The sequence below is a fragment of the Haplochromis burtoni genome, unplaced genomic scaffold (genome assembly GCF_018398535.1).
Source record: "Haplochromis burtoni strain Fernald_Lab_line unplaced genomic scaffold, NCSU_Asbu1 Contig_70, whole genome shotgun sequence".
Lineage (NCBI taxonomy): Eukaryota > Metazoa > Chordata > Actinopteri > Cichliformes > Cichlidae > Haplochromis > Haplochromis burtoni.
In genome coordinates this window covers 134,063-150,769 of record NW_024582431.1, presented here as the reverse complement: position 1 = coordinate 150,769, position 16,707 = coordinate 134,063, and the positions used below count along the sequence as shown (strand labels likewise).

Sequence of the window (16,707 nt, the reverse complement as noted above, 5' to 3'; positions counted from 1 at the left end):
GAAAAACAGCCCCATAGCATGATGTTTCCACCCCCATGCTTCACAGTAGGTATGGTGTTCTTGGGATGCAACTCAGTATTCTTCTTCCTCCAAACACGACGAGTTGAGTTTATACCAAAAAGTTCTACTTTGGTTTCATCTGACCACATGACATTCTCCCAATCCTCTGCTGTATCATCCATGTGCTCTCTGGCAAACTTCAGACGGGCCTGGACATGCACTGGCTTCAGCAGCGGAACACGTCTGGCACTGCGGGATTTGATTCCCTGCCGTTGTAGTGTGTTACTGATGGTGACCTTTGTTACTTTGGTCCCAGCTCTCTGCAGGTCATTCACCAGGTCCCCCCGTGTGGTTCTGGGATCTTTGCTCACCGTTCTCATGATCATTTTGACCCCACGGGATGAGATCTTGCGTGGAGCCCCAGATCGAGGGAGATTATCAGTGGTCTTGTATGTCTTCCATTTTCTGATGATTGCTCCCACAGTTGATTTTTTCACACCAAGCTGCTTGCCTATTGTAGATTCACTCTTCCCAGTCTGGTGCAGGTCTACAATACTTTTCCTGGTGTCCTTCGAAAGCTCTTTGGTCTTGGCCATGGTCGGAGTTTGGAGTCTGACTGTTTGAGGCTGTGGACAGGTGTCTTTTATACAGATGATGAGTTCAAACAGGTGCCATTCATACAGGTAACGAGTGGGGGACAGAAAAGCTTCTTACAGAAGACGTTACAGGTCTGTGAGAGCCAGAGATTTTCCTTGTTTGAGGTGACCAAATACTTATTTTCCACCCTAATTTACGAATAAATTCTTTACAAATCCTACCATGTGGATTCATGGATTTTTTTTTTCACATTCTGTCTCTCACAGTTGAAGTGTACCTCTGGTGCAAATTACTGACCTCTGTCATCATTTTAAGTGGGGGAACTTGCACAATCGGTGGCTGACTAAATACTTTTTTGCCCCACTGTATATGGTCAGATAATTATGAAATACGTCAGTGAGATACTGCAGATTTTGGTAGCAATCTGATGCTAAAGTATCTGACACCAGTACCAGCATTCTTATTGATACGATCGATATTGGTATCAATCTACCCACCTCTATTATGAAAGTTAGCTACTTACAGTATTGGGATGTACTAGGTTTATTACTTCCCTACAATGTAAATTTAATTGTAGCTTCTTTTATTGAAAATCTCTTTATCTGAGCATGGTTTTAAAAACATCATATAATCGGAAAATTGCCACCAAGGAGCCATTTCTTCAAAATAATCATGTTTATGATAGTCCTCTGTTACTGTGCATCTCAAACCTTCGAGAAAAAAAAACTTGCCCCCCCAATCCCACAAACTAAAACAATCTCTCACATTTTCGATTGGTTGCAGTTTACAAAACTCGTTATCAGAGTCTCGTGTGAAACGTGTTGATCTATGGATACATACAAGAAATACAAATGTGTTTAACCAACAGAACAGCTGCTGAAGTAGCAGTTACTGTGACAGAAAAGTGTGAATACAAGGACTATCACATAAGGCAATTAAAACAAACTTTTCATTTCTGCTAATTGCATTTACTTAGTGAGGGAACTGGATAAAGTGCATTTCAATATTTGCCTTTTACTGAGACAAATTTCTCAGTTACCATATAAAAAAAAAAAAAAAAAAGTGCAGTTGTCCTGGAAAAAAAAAATGACATCACACACAGTACACTGCATAATGACTCACAACATTTATTAATTTTTAAGCACAATGCCACAGCAAACAATATTCAGCAGTCTAGAGCAAGTCTGCTCACTCTTTAACATAGCCAGTGTAACTGTAGGTTTTTCCGCTGCGCTTCATCTACATGGATTGTAAATTGGAAAGAATACTTGGGACTCTGCTGGGGTAGTGCGTTTGCTGGTCCCTAATTTATATTTGGTCAGTGCTTAAACCACATTACAACTTATATCCACAGTCTAATAATGAAATGTGTGTTTCAGTATGTAACAAAGTAAAGAGCAGTCAAATTAAACATCAGATTGTACATTTTTGTGAAAAATGGGTGGTATTAAGATAAAGTGCACATTGTGTGTCTACCTGTGCTCAAGTCTGTGATGACATAAACAGTAAATGACCCTTTCAAAACTGGATGGGGAAAGAAAAAGAAAAAGAAAAAGCAGATTATTGATCTTTACTCCCAAAGGAAGGACAAGTCTATTTCTTGGCTTTGCCCTGAGCAGCTACAGCTTCCATGGCTTTCTTTACAGTCTCCTCATCTCCCAGGAACTGCATGGGTCCAATAGGCTTCAGGTTCTTGTCCAGCTCATACACGATGGGGATGCCTGTTGGCAGGTTCAGCTCCATGATGGCCTCCTCTGACATACCTATGAAACAATGACAGAGACAAAGCTGTAACTCATTTCCATGTAGCTGCTGCTGCTTTAGACCGCGTTAAAATGTGTAACAGCGGATGATAGCTTTGTTAGATAAACACATGATTGTTAAACTGTTACATTAAAATTCACAACTTAAGAACTAAAATAAAGCTGCTTGGAACACAAAATACTGCCCATCCCTCAGCCTGCAACTAGATCAATTTGAAAATCTTAGGTGACTTCCTTCTTGAGTTATTGCATTTACAAGATATTCAGAAAATGTGACCTATGACCTTGACTTTGAGTTCAAGGTCACAGATTCAAACTCAAAAAAATTTAATAGCTGCTCCTATGGTGCTGCTCCTGGTGACCTCTGACCTTGAGGTCAAGGTCACCAGGACTCGAACTTGCCTGAGATTTTTAGTAGATGCCTCTATGGTATAATTTCAAAAAACAACACTGTGTAACTCTCAAGTTATCACAGTCATAAACTTGGGTGTTTGCACTATTAGGAATGTGGCCACCTAGACCAATAACAATCTGCTAGTTAACCCACTGCAACACCTAATAACTCTAATAACTCTACACTCTTGTCTATAAGTTAATTTCTGACTTCCCTAAAACCCAAATGGATGGATCAAATATTGGCCTTTATGAAGGTTTAGCAGTTACCCGCATGACTCATAGTAAGTGAAATAACACTGAAAGGTGTTTTTAGTGCTGAGAAATGTTTCACAAGTTTCTCCTCTACTCCTTACCCTCCAGGTGCTTGACAATGCCACGGAGACTGTTGCCATGGGCAGCAATCAGCACCCTCTTTCCTTCTTTGATCTGTGGCACAATCTCCTCGTTCCAGAAAGGAAGTGCCCGAGCAATGGTGTCCTTAAGACTCTCACAGCTAGGGAGCTGGTCCTCTGTCAGGTCAGCATAACGTCGGTCCTACAGGGAAAAAGAAGAAGTCGGTGTTGTCAAAATAGTTTCAGCAACGCAGGGTTACATTGATGCAATAACGAAAAGAGTCAACTTGTCATAATTTCCCCGAGCGGTTACCTTGCTTATGGTCTGATAATAGTCATGTCCCTCATCCATAGGTGGGGGAGGAATGTCAAAAGAACGCCTCCAGATCTTGACCTGGGCTTCCCCGTGTTTGGCTGCCGTTTCAGCCTTGTTCAGCCCAGTCAGACCACCATAGTGACGCTCGTTGAGGCGCCAGGTCCGGTGGACGGGCAGCCACATCTGGTCGATGCTATCCAGGACAAACCACAGAGTGCGGATGGCCCTCTTTAGGACAGATGTGTAGCAAATGTCAAACTCATAGCCAGCATCTGAGGGGAAATAGAGATGACATTTTGAGACGTGTATTTCAAAACAGTTTGTCATATTTTTCATGAAGGAATACTACTGCAGCTACCGTTCACAGGATCAAATAATAGATACCTTCATGTTTTATTGCCCTTCTTTTATCAGTTGCATGTGATTTTTCTTGGTCAGGGGCCGCAAGGCACTGGCAGACTTAACACTGCAAGATGTGCCTGTTTGGGATTTTTAGGTCATAAAAAAAACAGCAGGAGTGTGTGTGTGTGTGTGTGTGTGTGTGTGTGTGTGTGTGTGTGTGTGTGTGTGAGTGTGTGTGAGAAGAGAGAGAGAGAGAGAGAATCCAGCATGATGACTCAGCAAACAGTAATATTCTGCCCTCTGGAAACAAAAGCATCTTTGGCCTGGTTATATGCTCCAGTTTCAATTCATATGCTCATTTCTAAAAGCTATGGATTTTTATTATTATTATTTTTTTGATAAATACAAATACACTTAAGATCGTCAAAGACTAAATTAATTATATTATGACTCTCCAAAATACTTCTGTGGTTAAAGAACACCACAAATAAGAATTGCTTTCTTTGAATGAAAATTAGAGGCTATGTTGCTGCATCAGGAGGCGCCAAACCGTCTGCCCCGGTGGGAGAGAAGCTAATGGAAAAAAACTCCAGTAGCATTTAATTTGAAGCAGTGACCGTGTGGCCCAGCAGACTGCGGGACAACCCGTGAAATGACTCCATCCCTTCTGCCGCACTGGGCCTACCACCGGTTTCCCCATTCAACAAAGTTGCGTAAGCACCGGCTTGCTGTGGCTTAATCCAGTGACCGAGAGAAAGCCCGATTAGGCCTTGACATTTTCTGATACCGTACCTTTCAAGGCCTGTCCTCCCCTCTTTGCCTCCTGCTCCCCGGTCTCGCTCAGGTCCGCGTCGAACCAGCCGCAGAAGCGGTTCTCCTGGTTCCAGCAGCTCTCTCCATGGCGGATCAGGACAATCTTGTACGCAGCCATCCTCACACCAATGTCCTCTACGCTGTATTTCCGGGAACTTCGGGGAAAGTGACTCCTCCTAAAAGGCAGCAGAAGCAACGGTCTCAGATTTAGCCGGGCTTCACCGAAACCCCAAACGTTCCTACAAAGCAACAGGCGGGTGATTGCTAAATGTGAGCTCGTGTGATGGAAGGTTAGCGAGTAGCCCAGTTTGACAGCTCTCAAGATTTGAGTCCTCTTCCTCTCTTCCTGCTAGTTTCCACCAATCAGAAGGCGTGCTGCGTTCAATGGAGGAGGGGAGGCAGGAAGATGCGCACAGCGGCACGTCCACACCGGTGTTTGTGCATCATGTTAGCACGTGCCTGTAAAAAAATCACGAATGATCATTTTAATCGTTGAAAAAAAAAAGTCATATATCGCATATCCTCACTAAGTTAGAAACATCTATTCAATTCAGTTTAATGAGTGGAAAGAGAAGAGAGCAGAGGGAGACACATGGGAGAGAGACGAAGTTCCAAACTTGTTACTGTTGATTAACTCCAGTTACTGGTTATTGAATTTATACACTACTCTGTAGTGGTGTATAAATACACGGAGAGCGAAAGATTGATCATATTTAAGATAGAACCATTAGTCAATGGTAGCATCTGTGAAACATGATCCAAACATAAGACTGTGCCATAATCTCAAAGCTAGTCTACATAGTTTTTGTTGCCACTGTCAAAAATGCGATAATCGGTTACTTTCATAATTCTTTAGGTCACTGTAGACAATTTACTTAAATGCATTATGTTCAAAGATGTTATAGATATTTGTGCACTTTATTAACATGAAGGAGACAATTTTAGAAACACCACTAAAGCACCACTAGTATCATATTAATAATAAACACTATAGCCTCATCACATATTTAGACACATATAGATTACCAGTAAAAGTAAAAAATGACAGCAGAACTATTGTGTAAAATCTAAAACACCTGTTGGGTTATAAAAATCAATCACTGATACAAAAGGTGAGTCCGTTTTGTCACTTTTTTTTTCTCTTTTAACTCCCAGACTCCCATTTGACAAATAAATTATTTATATGTGATTACATGATTTATTATTGATCATTAATATTTTAAAATTAATATAAAATCGTTTTAAACTGAGTATATTTAAATAAGGAATCCTTTATGGTTAGAAACCCTGAGATGTGAGTTGGGTTTTCCTGTTACTCATTGGAATTTTCAGACATTCATCACACTGAGACGTGGTAGTCGTGTGATGAGTATGCACTTAGCGTACCCGCATTTAAACCACACTTTGTTGTCTTCAAATGTTCAGTGTGACTCTAAATTCAGAAAGGTTCAGATTTTAACACCCCCTACTCAAGATATTAAGCCTTCTTCTTATAATGGATATCCATTCTAACAACAGGAGCAAAGGGTGAGAAGTGGCAAATGAGTGCACATATACCAACAGATTCACATCACTTTTAATGGAAACTATAATACCATCTACAGGTAAAGGGACACACAGTGGACATCCCCCACCGAAAATTTAGAGCATATATATTTGTCTTTTCCAATAAAGCACGGAGAAGGCATCTCCCTGTCACCCCTGTAGGGGGTGCTATGTGTCTTTTTCTCAAGCCTCTTAGCCTGAAAGTTTGAAGGCTGTGTTGTATCTCAGCAGTTCTGAGACAGGACAGAGACCTCTGATGGAATCTGTTAGAGACGCTCTTCCAGCTTGGAGTTTGTTCCAAATGCCTTTATTCTATTCTATCACTCGAACCACTTTGGACTTCCACGTCTGTTCCAGTTTTCCTTTAGCCCATGGTGCTTCTTTCTTTTCTTGTGCTCCTTTTTCTTGATGTTACTTTCAACCGAGATTGCTACATCTGTCACAGCTGCAGTCTTCTGTTCCTTGTCAACCATCACTATGTGTGTTTGGTTGACCAGCAGCTGTTTATTTGTCTGGAGCTTGAAGTCCTACAGTACCTTAGCGCTGGTGTCCCCAACCACCTTCAGTGTCATCTCCCATCAGGAGTTGAAGACTTCTAATTCACATGTTTCACACATTTTCCTGTACACTATCCGTCTCAGTGTATACCATCTCAGCTTGCACATTACATCGTGCTATATGCTGTTGGATAGTCTCCAGGGCACCTTTGCACAGGCTAAAACTTGGGTCTTCTTGGCTGTGGTAGACTCCTGCTTCCATGGATCTTGGTTCTGATGATGGCATGATCAGACCCTCTGTGCTGTCCTTTAAGTCAGCCTTTAAGCCACTGGTAGGATTTCATGATGTTACCAACTTCCTCTATCTATCCATGGTACATCCCACAAAGAGGTTGGTCATCCATGATAGTTCCTCATCACCATTTATCATCCGCTGCCTAAGACATTCTGATGTTATATGACTCAACAAGGACTGAGAACACTCCTACACACATGTTCTCAGTATAGATATGATGGCTAACCAACCAGACAGAGTAGCGGTGGCACAGTGATAAATGTAGCTATACCAAAGGATTCCCAGATCTTAGTCCAGGAAGGTGGAGTCCTAGGAAAAGCAAAGATACTGCACGGGACCCTCAAAGACCACCTGCAGGGTGAATGGGGAATCTGTGTTTGTGCATGCATGTATAATTGACTGGGGACAGGGCATTCTTGATTTTAGTTTTTTTAATATACCACAAGTATGAAAATAATTTATTTTATCATTGATGGGAACGGGAAACATGTCTACATGTAAGCTAGGTACGTCAGCCCGATGTCACCCAGAAATGTCTCTAAGTGTAAACCAGAAAAAAATACAAAATAATGATAATGATGCTTTGTATAGCTGAATCTTGAATTAATTGCAAGAGGTTGCACAGCATATGGAACTGTATATTCTCATTTGAAACAGAGTTTTCCTCCGGATGCCCTGCCATCGGGTCTTCTGTGTGTTAGGTGAAGATGTAACGAACTCCAGACAAACAAAACAGTCTAGTTTTGTTATATTTCAGTATTTTGAACTGTGACCCATTGCCTGATTGTTAAATGTTTTTTTTTTACATTTAAAAATATCACCAGAAATCATTAGAAATGACACGTCCAATTCAAACTTTCCATGACTCAACTTCAGTTTCCATAATTATATTATGACACTGATTTATCTAATTCTCTTAATTAAATTGAAAGCGCTTTCATGCAGTACTTGAATCTAAATATAAGTCCTTCTTTTTTTATCAGCCTGGCAGAATTTACCGACATCTACAAGTAAAACTGTTATAACCCAGTCTGATAACATCCTAAAAAGGCCCCGTGATAAAAACACAGGACGTGTTTATCAAAGGCTTTTTTGTGGGGTTAATTGATTGGGTTAACTTTTCTCTCACGTGCTTTCCGTGGGCGGAACTATTCTGTCCAATCACTGCAACAGATTAGCTTGCTGAAGTGGCTATTTGCACGCTGATTGGTTACAGATCAAAACACTTCACGGGTCCCGCCTCTTCCCGGAAGCTGACGGTCATCTGATTTCTTTTTTCTTGTTCCTTGTTAGCAAGCGTCAGTGCTAGCTAACAAAACATCGATTCCACTTTCTTTTCGGTCTTCTATTTCCTCTCTGCATCCATTATTAGGAGTTAAAGGAACTTCTCGTCTACCTCCCAAGTCATGGACGAGACGAGTCCGCTTGTCTCTCCGCTCCGGGACTCGGGTGATTTCACCTACTGCCCCACGGAGCCCACCAGCCCCCGGGGCGCGTTTGGAAGCACGCCGGGCTCCGTGGTGCGCATCACGGCCGGCAGTCCGGGGCGCAATCGAGAGAGACAGCCGCTTCTGGATCGAGACCGTGGAAACACGCCACGGGAGGCGCACAGGAATGAATTCCCAGAAGATCCCGAGTTCAGGGAGATCATTCGAAAGGCCGAACGAGCTATAGAGGAGGGGATCTACCCCGAGAGGATCTATCAGGGTTCCAGTGGGAGCTATTTTGTCAAAGATTCACAGGGGGTAAGAAGACTTGCTAACTTAAATCTGCCTCTTAACTGACCGGTCATTTGAGGGATTTGTGAAACCCGAGAGGTTGTTGGTGTTATCTGAAAACACTTAAGGGTGTTTTGAGAAGTGTTACTTGGTCCCAGGAAAGGCCTCGTGATGACTTTGCAGATACACTGTAAGTCTAGATAAACTAATTATCATCCAATCGAATAGCCAGATACTGAAGTGAATTGGAGGTTGGTATATGAATAGTTTAAATAAAACATAGCCCGAGATTCCATAAGAGGGGCTTTAGGGTTTTTTCCTTCCTTCTCAGCTCAGGTTTTCTTCTCAGATATTTATTTTCTCTAAGTACTTTACCTCCATTTCACCTCCACTACCAATTTGTAATCACCTAATGTGCTGTGAGAGAAGGGTGAGGTGTCCACGGGAAACCCAGGCACAGTGACAACATGCAAACATGCAACCCCAGCTGAAGTTGGAACTTTGAATTGGTAACCAGTGCACCACTGTCCGTGCCAGTGTAGACTTAGTTCTGACTTAATTACTCATAATCACAGATGCCAGTGGTTCCAACACTAGGTCCAGTAATGCCAGGACTCTTTATGCACCAAATCAGTGAAAAATAGGTTAATTAAAAAACAGACACAACCCAAATAGACCTGGGGTATTCTTTTTATTTTACTGGCTACACTGATGCTGTTTTTTAGCTTATGCATTGCACATCAGTGCACCCTAAATAAGACACACACTGCAGGCCGCTTCCAACAAATATATCTGTCTTCAACCAAAATTATGAATGTTATATACCAATTGCAAAACTCCTATAACAAATTACTTGCTTTCTTCTAAAATGCTTTCATCACCATTGTTACTGTAAGTGTGTTGACACATGTTCATTATCTACATCCCAGCTAGTGTAAGTAATCTGTTAGCGACTCTGTATCTGACCAGCTGTCCCGGTGACAGCAACACATATTCAAATAACATACATGATTTTTAGGCTTCTTTTTTTTTTCAGATGTTACTCTAAAGTTTCATGATTGGAGCCAGCTTGAGCAGCTCACTGACACCTTCCTCCCAGTTTCTCCCAGTGTGTTAAGTTGTTTAAGAAAAGAGAAGTGTGCCTCAAGGCATCTGAGATGGATCCACACAAATGCATTTTCCGTCTAATCACACCAGCTTTATTGTGCTGCTTGTTAAGGCTGAATGTGTGAGGTTTTTATCCAGTGACCTGCTGCTCCCATTCACCTCCCATTCTCCACCTCTCCAGTTTCCTTAGTCACTACCGTGATTAGTAGTCATGTGCTTGCTCCCTGTGAGGATATAACTCTTCAGTGACCAAGGTTTATGTTGTAATTGCCGCATGAGATACACTATACGCACCATGTAATGTAACATGTGACTTCTATAAAGAATTATAACCACCATACCAAAAATCTGCCTTTTGCCTATCCTGTGAAACTGTCATCCTGTGTAGCTTTTAAAATAAGTTTAAAGGTTCTAGTTTCATTTCAGCCATAATATGGTTTCAGTATACAATTTCAGTTCATGTTGTTAATGGCTTTTATTATTTAAACTACAGGATAATTCTGCTTTCTGTTATTCTCTATTCTGTGTTGGTGTCAGATTTAAAAAACAAAACAAAAAAGAAACACATTGTCTGAATTTTACTGTTTGTCTCATACATATATTTAAACCTGCCCTTTTTACTCTATCTTCTCTGCATGGGCCACTTTATCTGCAATTTATTTTATTTTTCTTCCATTCTGTCTCCCTTTGCAGAAGATAATTGGTGTGTTCAAACCTAAAAATGAAGAGCCCTATGGGCAGCTGAATCCCAAGTGGACCAAGTGGCTCCAGAAACTGTGTTGTCCGTGCTGTTTTGGCCGTGACTGTTTGGTCCTGAACCAGGGCTACCTCTCAGAAGCTGGGGCCAGTCTGGTTGATCAGAAACTGGAGCTCAATATTGTTCCCAGGACCAAGGTATAAACTCTCAGGGCAGTGTCTTCACATTACAAAGGTCAGTAAAGAAAAAATTTCCCTCTTTTTAATCAGAATTTCTACTTTTAGGTGGTGTATTTGGCAAGTGAAACATTCAACTATAGTGCCATAGACAGGGTCAAGTCTCGAGGAAAAAGGCTAGCTTTGGAGAAGGTGCCTAAAGTGGGCCAGCGCTTTCACAGGATTGGACTGCCACCCAAGGTAATCTGGTACATTGGTTTTATACAAGTCATTTTATTCAGTTATTAATTTGTTTATTATTCTACAAATATTCTTAAATGTATTCTTACATTTCTATGAAATGTTCAGTTTCTCTCATCAAGAGATTTAAGCTTGTTTCTCATGAAATAATCATGTTCATCATTATTGATTAGCTTATAAAATCAAATGCCGTTTTAGCTGTAGTGGACACAATATCTATGTTTGGTCATCAACCCACATAAATATTAAAAAAAAAACTCCCAGGGATAAAATACCATTTTAGGTCATTTCAGATGAAGAGTTGTAGGCTTTTTAACTTTCTTGGGAAAATGATTTCGAAATCTATCAGAAAATCTCTAATTTGCGGTACTTTTTCTGCTTCAACAGGTCGGTTCTTTTCAGCTCTTTGTTGAGGGATACAAGGATGCAGATTTCTGGCTGCGAAGGTTTGAAGCAGAGCCTTTGCCCGAAAACACCAACCGGCAGCTCCAGCTGCAGTTTGAGCGGCTCGTAGTCCTCGATTATATTATCAGGAATACAGGTACGTACTCACAACCGTAAGTAAACGAAGCAGAGTGAACTCATTTATCACTGTTGAAAACATTCATTGTGCTCATTGCAGAGCGTGTAGTGCTGTTTTGGTTAGGATTGGGTTTATCTGAATTTGAATATTTTTTGCATCCCAGACCGGGGAAATGACAACTGGTTGCTGAAGTACGACTGTCCCATGGACACTGTTGGAAACCGGGTGAGAAACACACACACGAAAGCTTAAGTGCAAATACATTTAGAGTTGTAATATTAATTTTCAGAAATGCTAATTAAAATATAACTGTCAGGAAAAGCACAGGTAGCGATTTACATTTTTCCTGTAGGCAAAACATGTTTCCCACACAAACATCAACCAACCAGCTGATCTGAGCATCTTTTTATTCTTTTTATAAAATAAAAGACAATAACCTACTGCTCAGTCTAAACTACAGTGAGGCTGAGAACATGAATGTAGTAGTACAGGATGTGGTCTTAGTATTGTTTCATGTTGTAGCATGCAGATGTCTCTTAAAGTGCTGTTTGATTATTGCAGTTGGATGCTACAACATTGTTGTAGTCAGGCAGACTTGCTGCTAACCTAAAAACAATATTATTTTTTAACTGCAGTTTCATTATCTTAGTAAGGACACATAAATAACTACACATAACAGATTTTATGGAAATCTGTCTATGTTTCATGTATCTGAAAGGAAATAAAAATTATCGATGTTGATATAGATTACCGATATATCCGATTTTTAAATCACCAAAAATCAGTATCGGTATTAGCAGATGAGCTAGCATTAGCTTACATTAGCAAGAAAAAAGACGTCTCGCTTTTGAGCAACAAAATCAAGTGAAGGTCCCTCAGTGAATCAACCCTGTTAGAATTAAATGAGAATCTGATCATATATTTGCAATAGATAAATGAATCGTTAACATATGAAGAGAGTGGCATGCTGTTGCCTCACAGTAATAAGGTCCTGGGTTCCAAACCATTAACCAGCTGTGGACCAGCCTGTTTATTGTCCCCGTGCCTGCTTTAATCTTCTTGGGTTCTCTGGCTACGGTCCAAAGATGTTTATGTCAGGTTAAGTGGTTATCCTAAATCAGCCGTAGGTGTTAATGCAACAGTCAGTGGTTGCCCCTCTCTTTTAGCCCTGCAATAGACTGGCGATGCATTCGGGCTGTACTTTGCCTTGTGCCCAGTGACAGCTGAAAGAGTTACAACCCATGTCTCAACAGTGAATTAGATAAGTGGATGAAAATGGATGGATGGATACGTGAAAAATGCTAAACATTGCAATTTTAATATTGTTAATTTTTTTTTTTGTTATTGTTTTTGCTCATTCTGCATTGTGAAGTCCAAATGCTTTCTCCCGAAAAGGTCAGTAGTTAAATATGTATTTGTTATATTTATGTTTTTATCTGTCCAGGACACAGACTGGGTGGTAGTAAAGGATCCTATCATCAAGTTGGCAGCCATAGACAACGGCCTAGCATTCCCCCTGAAACACCCTGACTCCTGGAGAGCTTGTAAGCACCGTTTAAACCACTCATTGTTCAACTTAAGAACATTCTTCTTCCCTTGAGAAAAAGAAAGAGCTTTTTATTTTTCCTTTTTATAAGTACGTACATTTTATATACATTGACTGTATCTTTGCTTGATTCATTAGGTTTTAATTAATTTTCTCTTCGTTTTGATTTCACAAATAATTGCTGAGCTCTTTACAAGCAATATATTCAATTAGAATGTTTCCTTGTCCAATCACAGACCCCTTTTACTGGGCGTGGCTTCCCCAGGCCAAAGTTCCTTTCTCTCAGGAAATCAGAGAGATAGTGCTTCCTAAACTCAGTGACCCAAATTTCATCAAAGACCTAGAAGAGGACCTCTATGAACTCTTTAAGGCAAGTCATCATTAATTTTTGTGGCATAGACTGATGTAAGTGAGAGAAGTTTGAAGTGAAAACAAGGATGGAGAGGATGGCTGTGGTATATACATGTTATCTACTGTGTCTTACAGAAAGATCCTGGTTTTGACAGAGGACAGTTTCACAGACAAGTAGCTGTTATGAGGGGACAGGTGAGTTGTCGTTTCTGAAATTGTCTGTCTAGACAGCAAAACCTAATGGTGAGGACAAAAAGTGGGAAATGATTCTTAATATATGTATGAGTTTAAGATGTGACAAACCTCTCAATTTGCATCCCAAGATCTTGAACCTGTGCCAAGCCCTGAAAGATGGTAAAACACCCCTCCAGTTGGTCCAGATGCCTCCAGTAATTGTTGAAACAGCCAGAGCTCCTCAGAGAGCAAACAGTGAGTCTTACACTCAGAGTTTCCAGAGCAGGAGACCCTTCTTCACCTGGTGGTAGAAAAGAAGCAGAAGAAGAGAAACAACAAGGAGCTGGAGCGAGAAAAGCAATTGAGAACATTAGTGTGTGGATGAAGGACACTACAGAACCTGAGGGCACAGGTTTTAATTATTATTTTTTTCCTTGACATGGAATTAGTCCTCACATCTCCCATCCTTTCCTTGTGGATAATTCAGTAGCAGAGTGTGAGTTGATGAATGTTAAGAAGAGGCCAAAAGAGGAAGAATTTCATAACGTATCTTCCCTGTTTTACTTATGTGCCTTTTGTGGAGGTCAGCTTAAAAACTGATGATGTGATGAAGATTTTGTACCTTCTTGTGAAAGATTTCAGTGAGGTGACTGTTCTGTTGGACTCCTGGGTGCACACAATGTTTGTTCACGCACACGCACACTCGTCAGAAGCCTCTCATGTTGTTGTTTTTTTATGGGAAGTGTTGAAGTCCATGTTTTGTTTTGTTTGCTTTTTTCCATATCTCTCATCCTTCAATATCCACATGCATATTCCCTCCCACAAAGTTCAAAACCCTGGGTTGGTGAAAGCAGTTGTGCCACTAAATCGTTATTTTATTTTACTTTATTTTTTAACAAATAAGAGAAGTGTTCATTGTGACCAAGTATGACAGATTCAGGAAACAGGCACTCAGTGGTGTGCATGCCTTTACACAATGAACATCGACCATGTGAACTGGTTTCACATGGTTCCTCCTAAGATCAGGATCTGCAAGTCATCTTGGTTGATGTAGAAAAGCTGAGGTACTTTTGGTTTAAGAACTTAACTGTTTGTTAAGTTAAGGTAAGTGTGAGTTTGAGTGGCTCGTCTAATGTGTCTACTCCCTCTGAGGAGTCGAGTCTTTGGTGAAGAAAACAAAATTACTGCATCTGCAACTAAACAAAGGGGAGTGGTGGTTGCTCGTCCATCAGCTCCTTTTGTTTTGGACTCTTGGTTTGAGTTGATTTTCTGTCTCCAAGGTGGACCTAAGTAAACAAAGAAGTAACTTTCTGCTGTATTGAACTGACATGAAATGTAATGCACTGTATAATTTGTATGTAATATTTAATGACAGATTATAATTAAAACATATTCCATTAATACAGACGATTTGTGCGTTTGTGACTGTTGATTAGAATTGATTTTATTACAATAGAAAAGAATAGAACAGCCCTTTTATTGTCATTGTACATGTACAATCAAAAAATAAGAAGTGCAAGAATAATTTGCTCATGTTCAAGCAGAACTAAAGTTTGTTAGTTTTTCAAAACTATACTTTCAGTTTATGGCTTTTTCTTTTTTAATGGATAGAAATTTTTTTTAATCATGACTGAGTCATGAACAAATAATAAACTTTATTATTCTGTTGGATTTGCACTGAATTTTTTAACTGAACAACCTTTAACACCAGACTAGCACACTTTAATCTGACAACAGTTATTCATGCGTATCGAGTTGCATGGAGAGGGAACCACAGGCAGCACTTTTGAAGTCTATTTTGCATTTTGGCCTTGTCTTTAAAATTGTTCCACCCTTAATTAAGACTCAGTGCTATGCTCAGTATCCTTTTCTGTTGACAGTTGATATAAAATCAGGACCACTTCACTGTTGAACTGTTTGTTAATGCAAATAACTAATTAGCCAATCGCATGCAAGCAACTCATCGTGCATGTAAACATAGAACAGACGACCTGCTGAAGTCCAAACTGAGCATCAGAATGGGGGATAAAGGTTATTTTAAGTAATTTTGAACGTGGCATGGTTGTTGGTGCCAGATTTTTTTTTCCACACAATCATCTGGGTTTACAGAGCATGGCAGTGAGCGGCATTTCTCTGGGCGAAAATGCCTTGGTCAGAGGAGAATGGCCAGACTGCTGACTGCTGAATCTTGAAGCCGATGGGCTAGAGCAGCAGAAGACCGAACCACATGCCACTGCTTTAAAGAAGAGGAAACTGAGAGAGACAGGAGAAGATTGGAAAAGTATTGCCTGGTTTGATGAGTTGCTTTTTCTGATGCAACATTTGAATAGTGGGGTCAGAATTTGGCGACTCAAACTTGGTGGTGTAATGGAGTGGGGGATCAGCCTACCTGAGAAGTGTACCCATCTTCTGTTGGCTGCTTCCAGCAAGACAACATCCCATGTAATGAAGTTAAGATAATCTCAAACAGGTTTATTGAGCATGCCAATGAATTCACTGTACTCTAATATCCTCCATGGTTCTCCAACAAGCAACCTCTGCATTGCAGTAGAATGGAAAATTCACATTATGAATGTGCATGCAAAGCCACAGCAACTGTGTGATGCTATCATGTCAATACTGACCAAAATCTCTGAGGAATATTTCCAGCACCTTGTTGAATCTATTTCACGAAGAATTAAAGCAGTTCTGTAATCAGGTTCCGACCCTGGTGTGCATCATGGGTTTGTCACACGTAGTGACAAACCCATAGTAACCACCCAACTTTCTTCAGCTTGTTGATTTATTCATTGTTTTCACTGCCAGTTTTAATGATTTGGTTCATTCTCCTTTGTCCCCTTATTCTCTGGGTTAGCATCGCACTTGTTTGCAGAAAAGAGCACTGATCAACCCACAGTACACTCTCTCCACCACCCATCGACAAACACAATTAGCACCCAGCTGGTAAATATATTGGGGAATTTAGCAACTAAGATTTAGCAACCAGATAGAGAATGTTGTATTTAAATTTACCAGATGGCTAGAACTAACTGTAAATTCTGAGCTCAGATAAAATAATTATTGTGGGTGATTTTAACATCCATGTAGATGCTAAAAATGACAGCCTCAACATGGCATTTAATCTGTTATTAGACTCAATTGGCTTCTCTCAAAATGTAAAAGAACCCACCCACCACTTTAATCACACTCTAGATCTTGTTTTAACATATGGCATAGAAACTGAACATTTAACAGTGTTTCCTGAAAACCCTCTCCTGTCTGATCATTTCCTGATAACAT

At 40.4% G+C, this 16,707-nt stretch overlaps 2 protein-coding genes across 2 annotated transcripts; one reads left to right on the top strand and one right to left on the bottom strand.

Moving 5' to 3' along the window:
* Nucleotides 1-1,708: 1,708 nt before the first annotated feature.
* Nucleotides 1,709-4,934, bottom strand: pgam1b (phosphoglycerate mutase 1b). Its single transcript, XM_005925126.3, has 4 exons — nucleotides 4,539-4,934; nucleotides 3,402-3,676; nucleotides 3,110-3,290; nucleotides 1,709-2,360 (listed from the first exon to the last, which is right to left on the bottom strand). Exons 1-4 carry the CDS (start codon nucleotides 4,675-4,677, stop codon nucleotides 2,191-2,193), a joined length of 765 nt encoding a protein of 254 aa, XP_005925188.1. The 5' UTR covers nucleotides 4,678-4,934; the 3' UTR covers nucleotides 1,709-2,190.
* Nucleotides 4,935-8,133: 3,199 nt separating this feature from the next.
* pi4k2a (phosphatidylinositol 4-kinase type 2 alpha) lies at nucleotides 8,134-14,829 on the top strand. Its single transcript, XM_005925127.3, has 9 exons — nucleotides 8,134-8,641; nucleotides 10,415-10,615; nucleotides 10,703-10,834; nucleotides 11,222-11,375; nucleotides 11,521-11,582; nucleotides 12,802-12,901; nucleotides 13,140-13,273; nucleotides 13,390-13,449; nucleotides 13,578-14,829. The coding sequence occupies exons 1-9, from the start codon at nucleotides 8,303-8,305 to the stop codon at nucleotides 13,737-13,739; spliced, it is 1,344 nt and encodes a 447-aa protein (XP_005925189.1). The 5' UTR covers nucleotides 8,134-8,302; the 3' UTR covers nucleotides 13,740-14,829.
* Nucleotides 14,830-16,707: the final 1,878 nt, after the last annotated feature.

What these genes read in the sequence shown, in the direction of transcription:
- pgam1b (XM_005925126.3), bottom strand. Translation starts at nt 4,677, where the DNA reads ATGGCTGCGTACAAGATTGTCCTGATCCGCCATGGAGAGAGCTGCTGG. An exon ending in ATTATCAGACCATAAGCAAG is followed by an intron (nt 3,291 to 3,401) that starts GTAACCGCTCGG and finishes TTTTCCCTGTAG; the next exon opens with GACCGACGTTATGCTGACCT. An exon ending in CATTGTCAAGCACCTGGAGG is followed by an intron (nt 2,361 to 3,109) that starts GTAAGGAGTAGA and finishes ATTGTTTCATAG; the next exon opens with GTATGTCAGAGGAGGCCATC.
- pi4k2a (XM_005925127.3), top strand. Translation starts at nt 8,303, where the DNA reads ATGGACGAGACGAGTCCGCTTGTCTCTCCGCTCCGGGACTCGGGTGAT. An exon ending in TTGTCAAAGATTCACAGGGG is followed by an intron (nt 8,642 to 10,414) that starts GTAAGAAGACTT and finishes CTCCCTTTGCAG; the next exon opens with AAGATAATTGGTGTGTTCAA. An exon ending in TTATATTATCAGGAATACAG is followed by an intron (nt 11,376 to 11,520) that starts GTACGTACTCAC and finishes TTTGCATCCCAG; the next exon opens with ACCGGGGAAATGACAACTGG.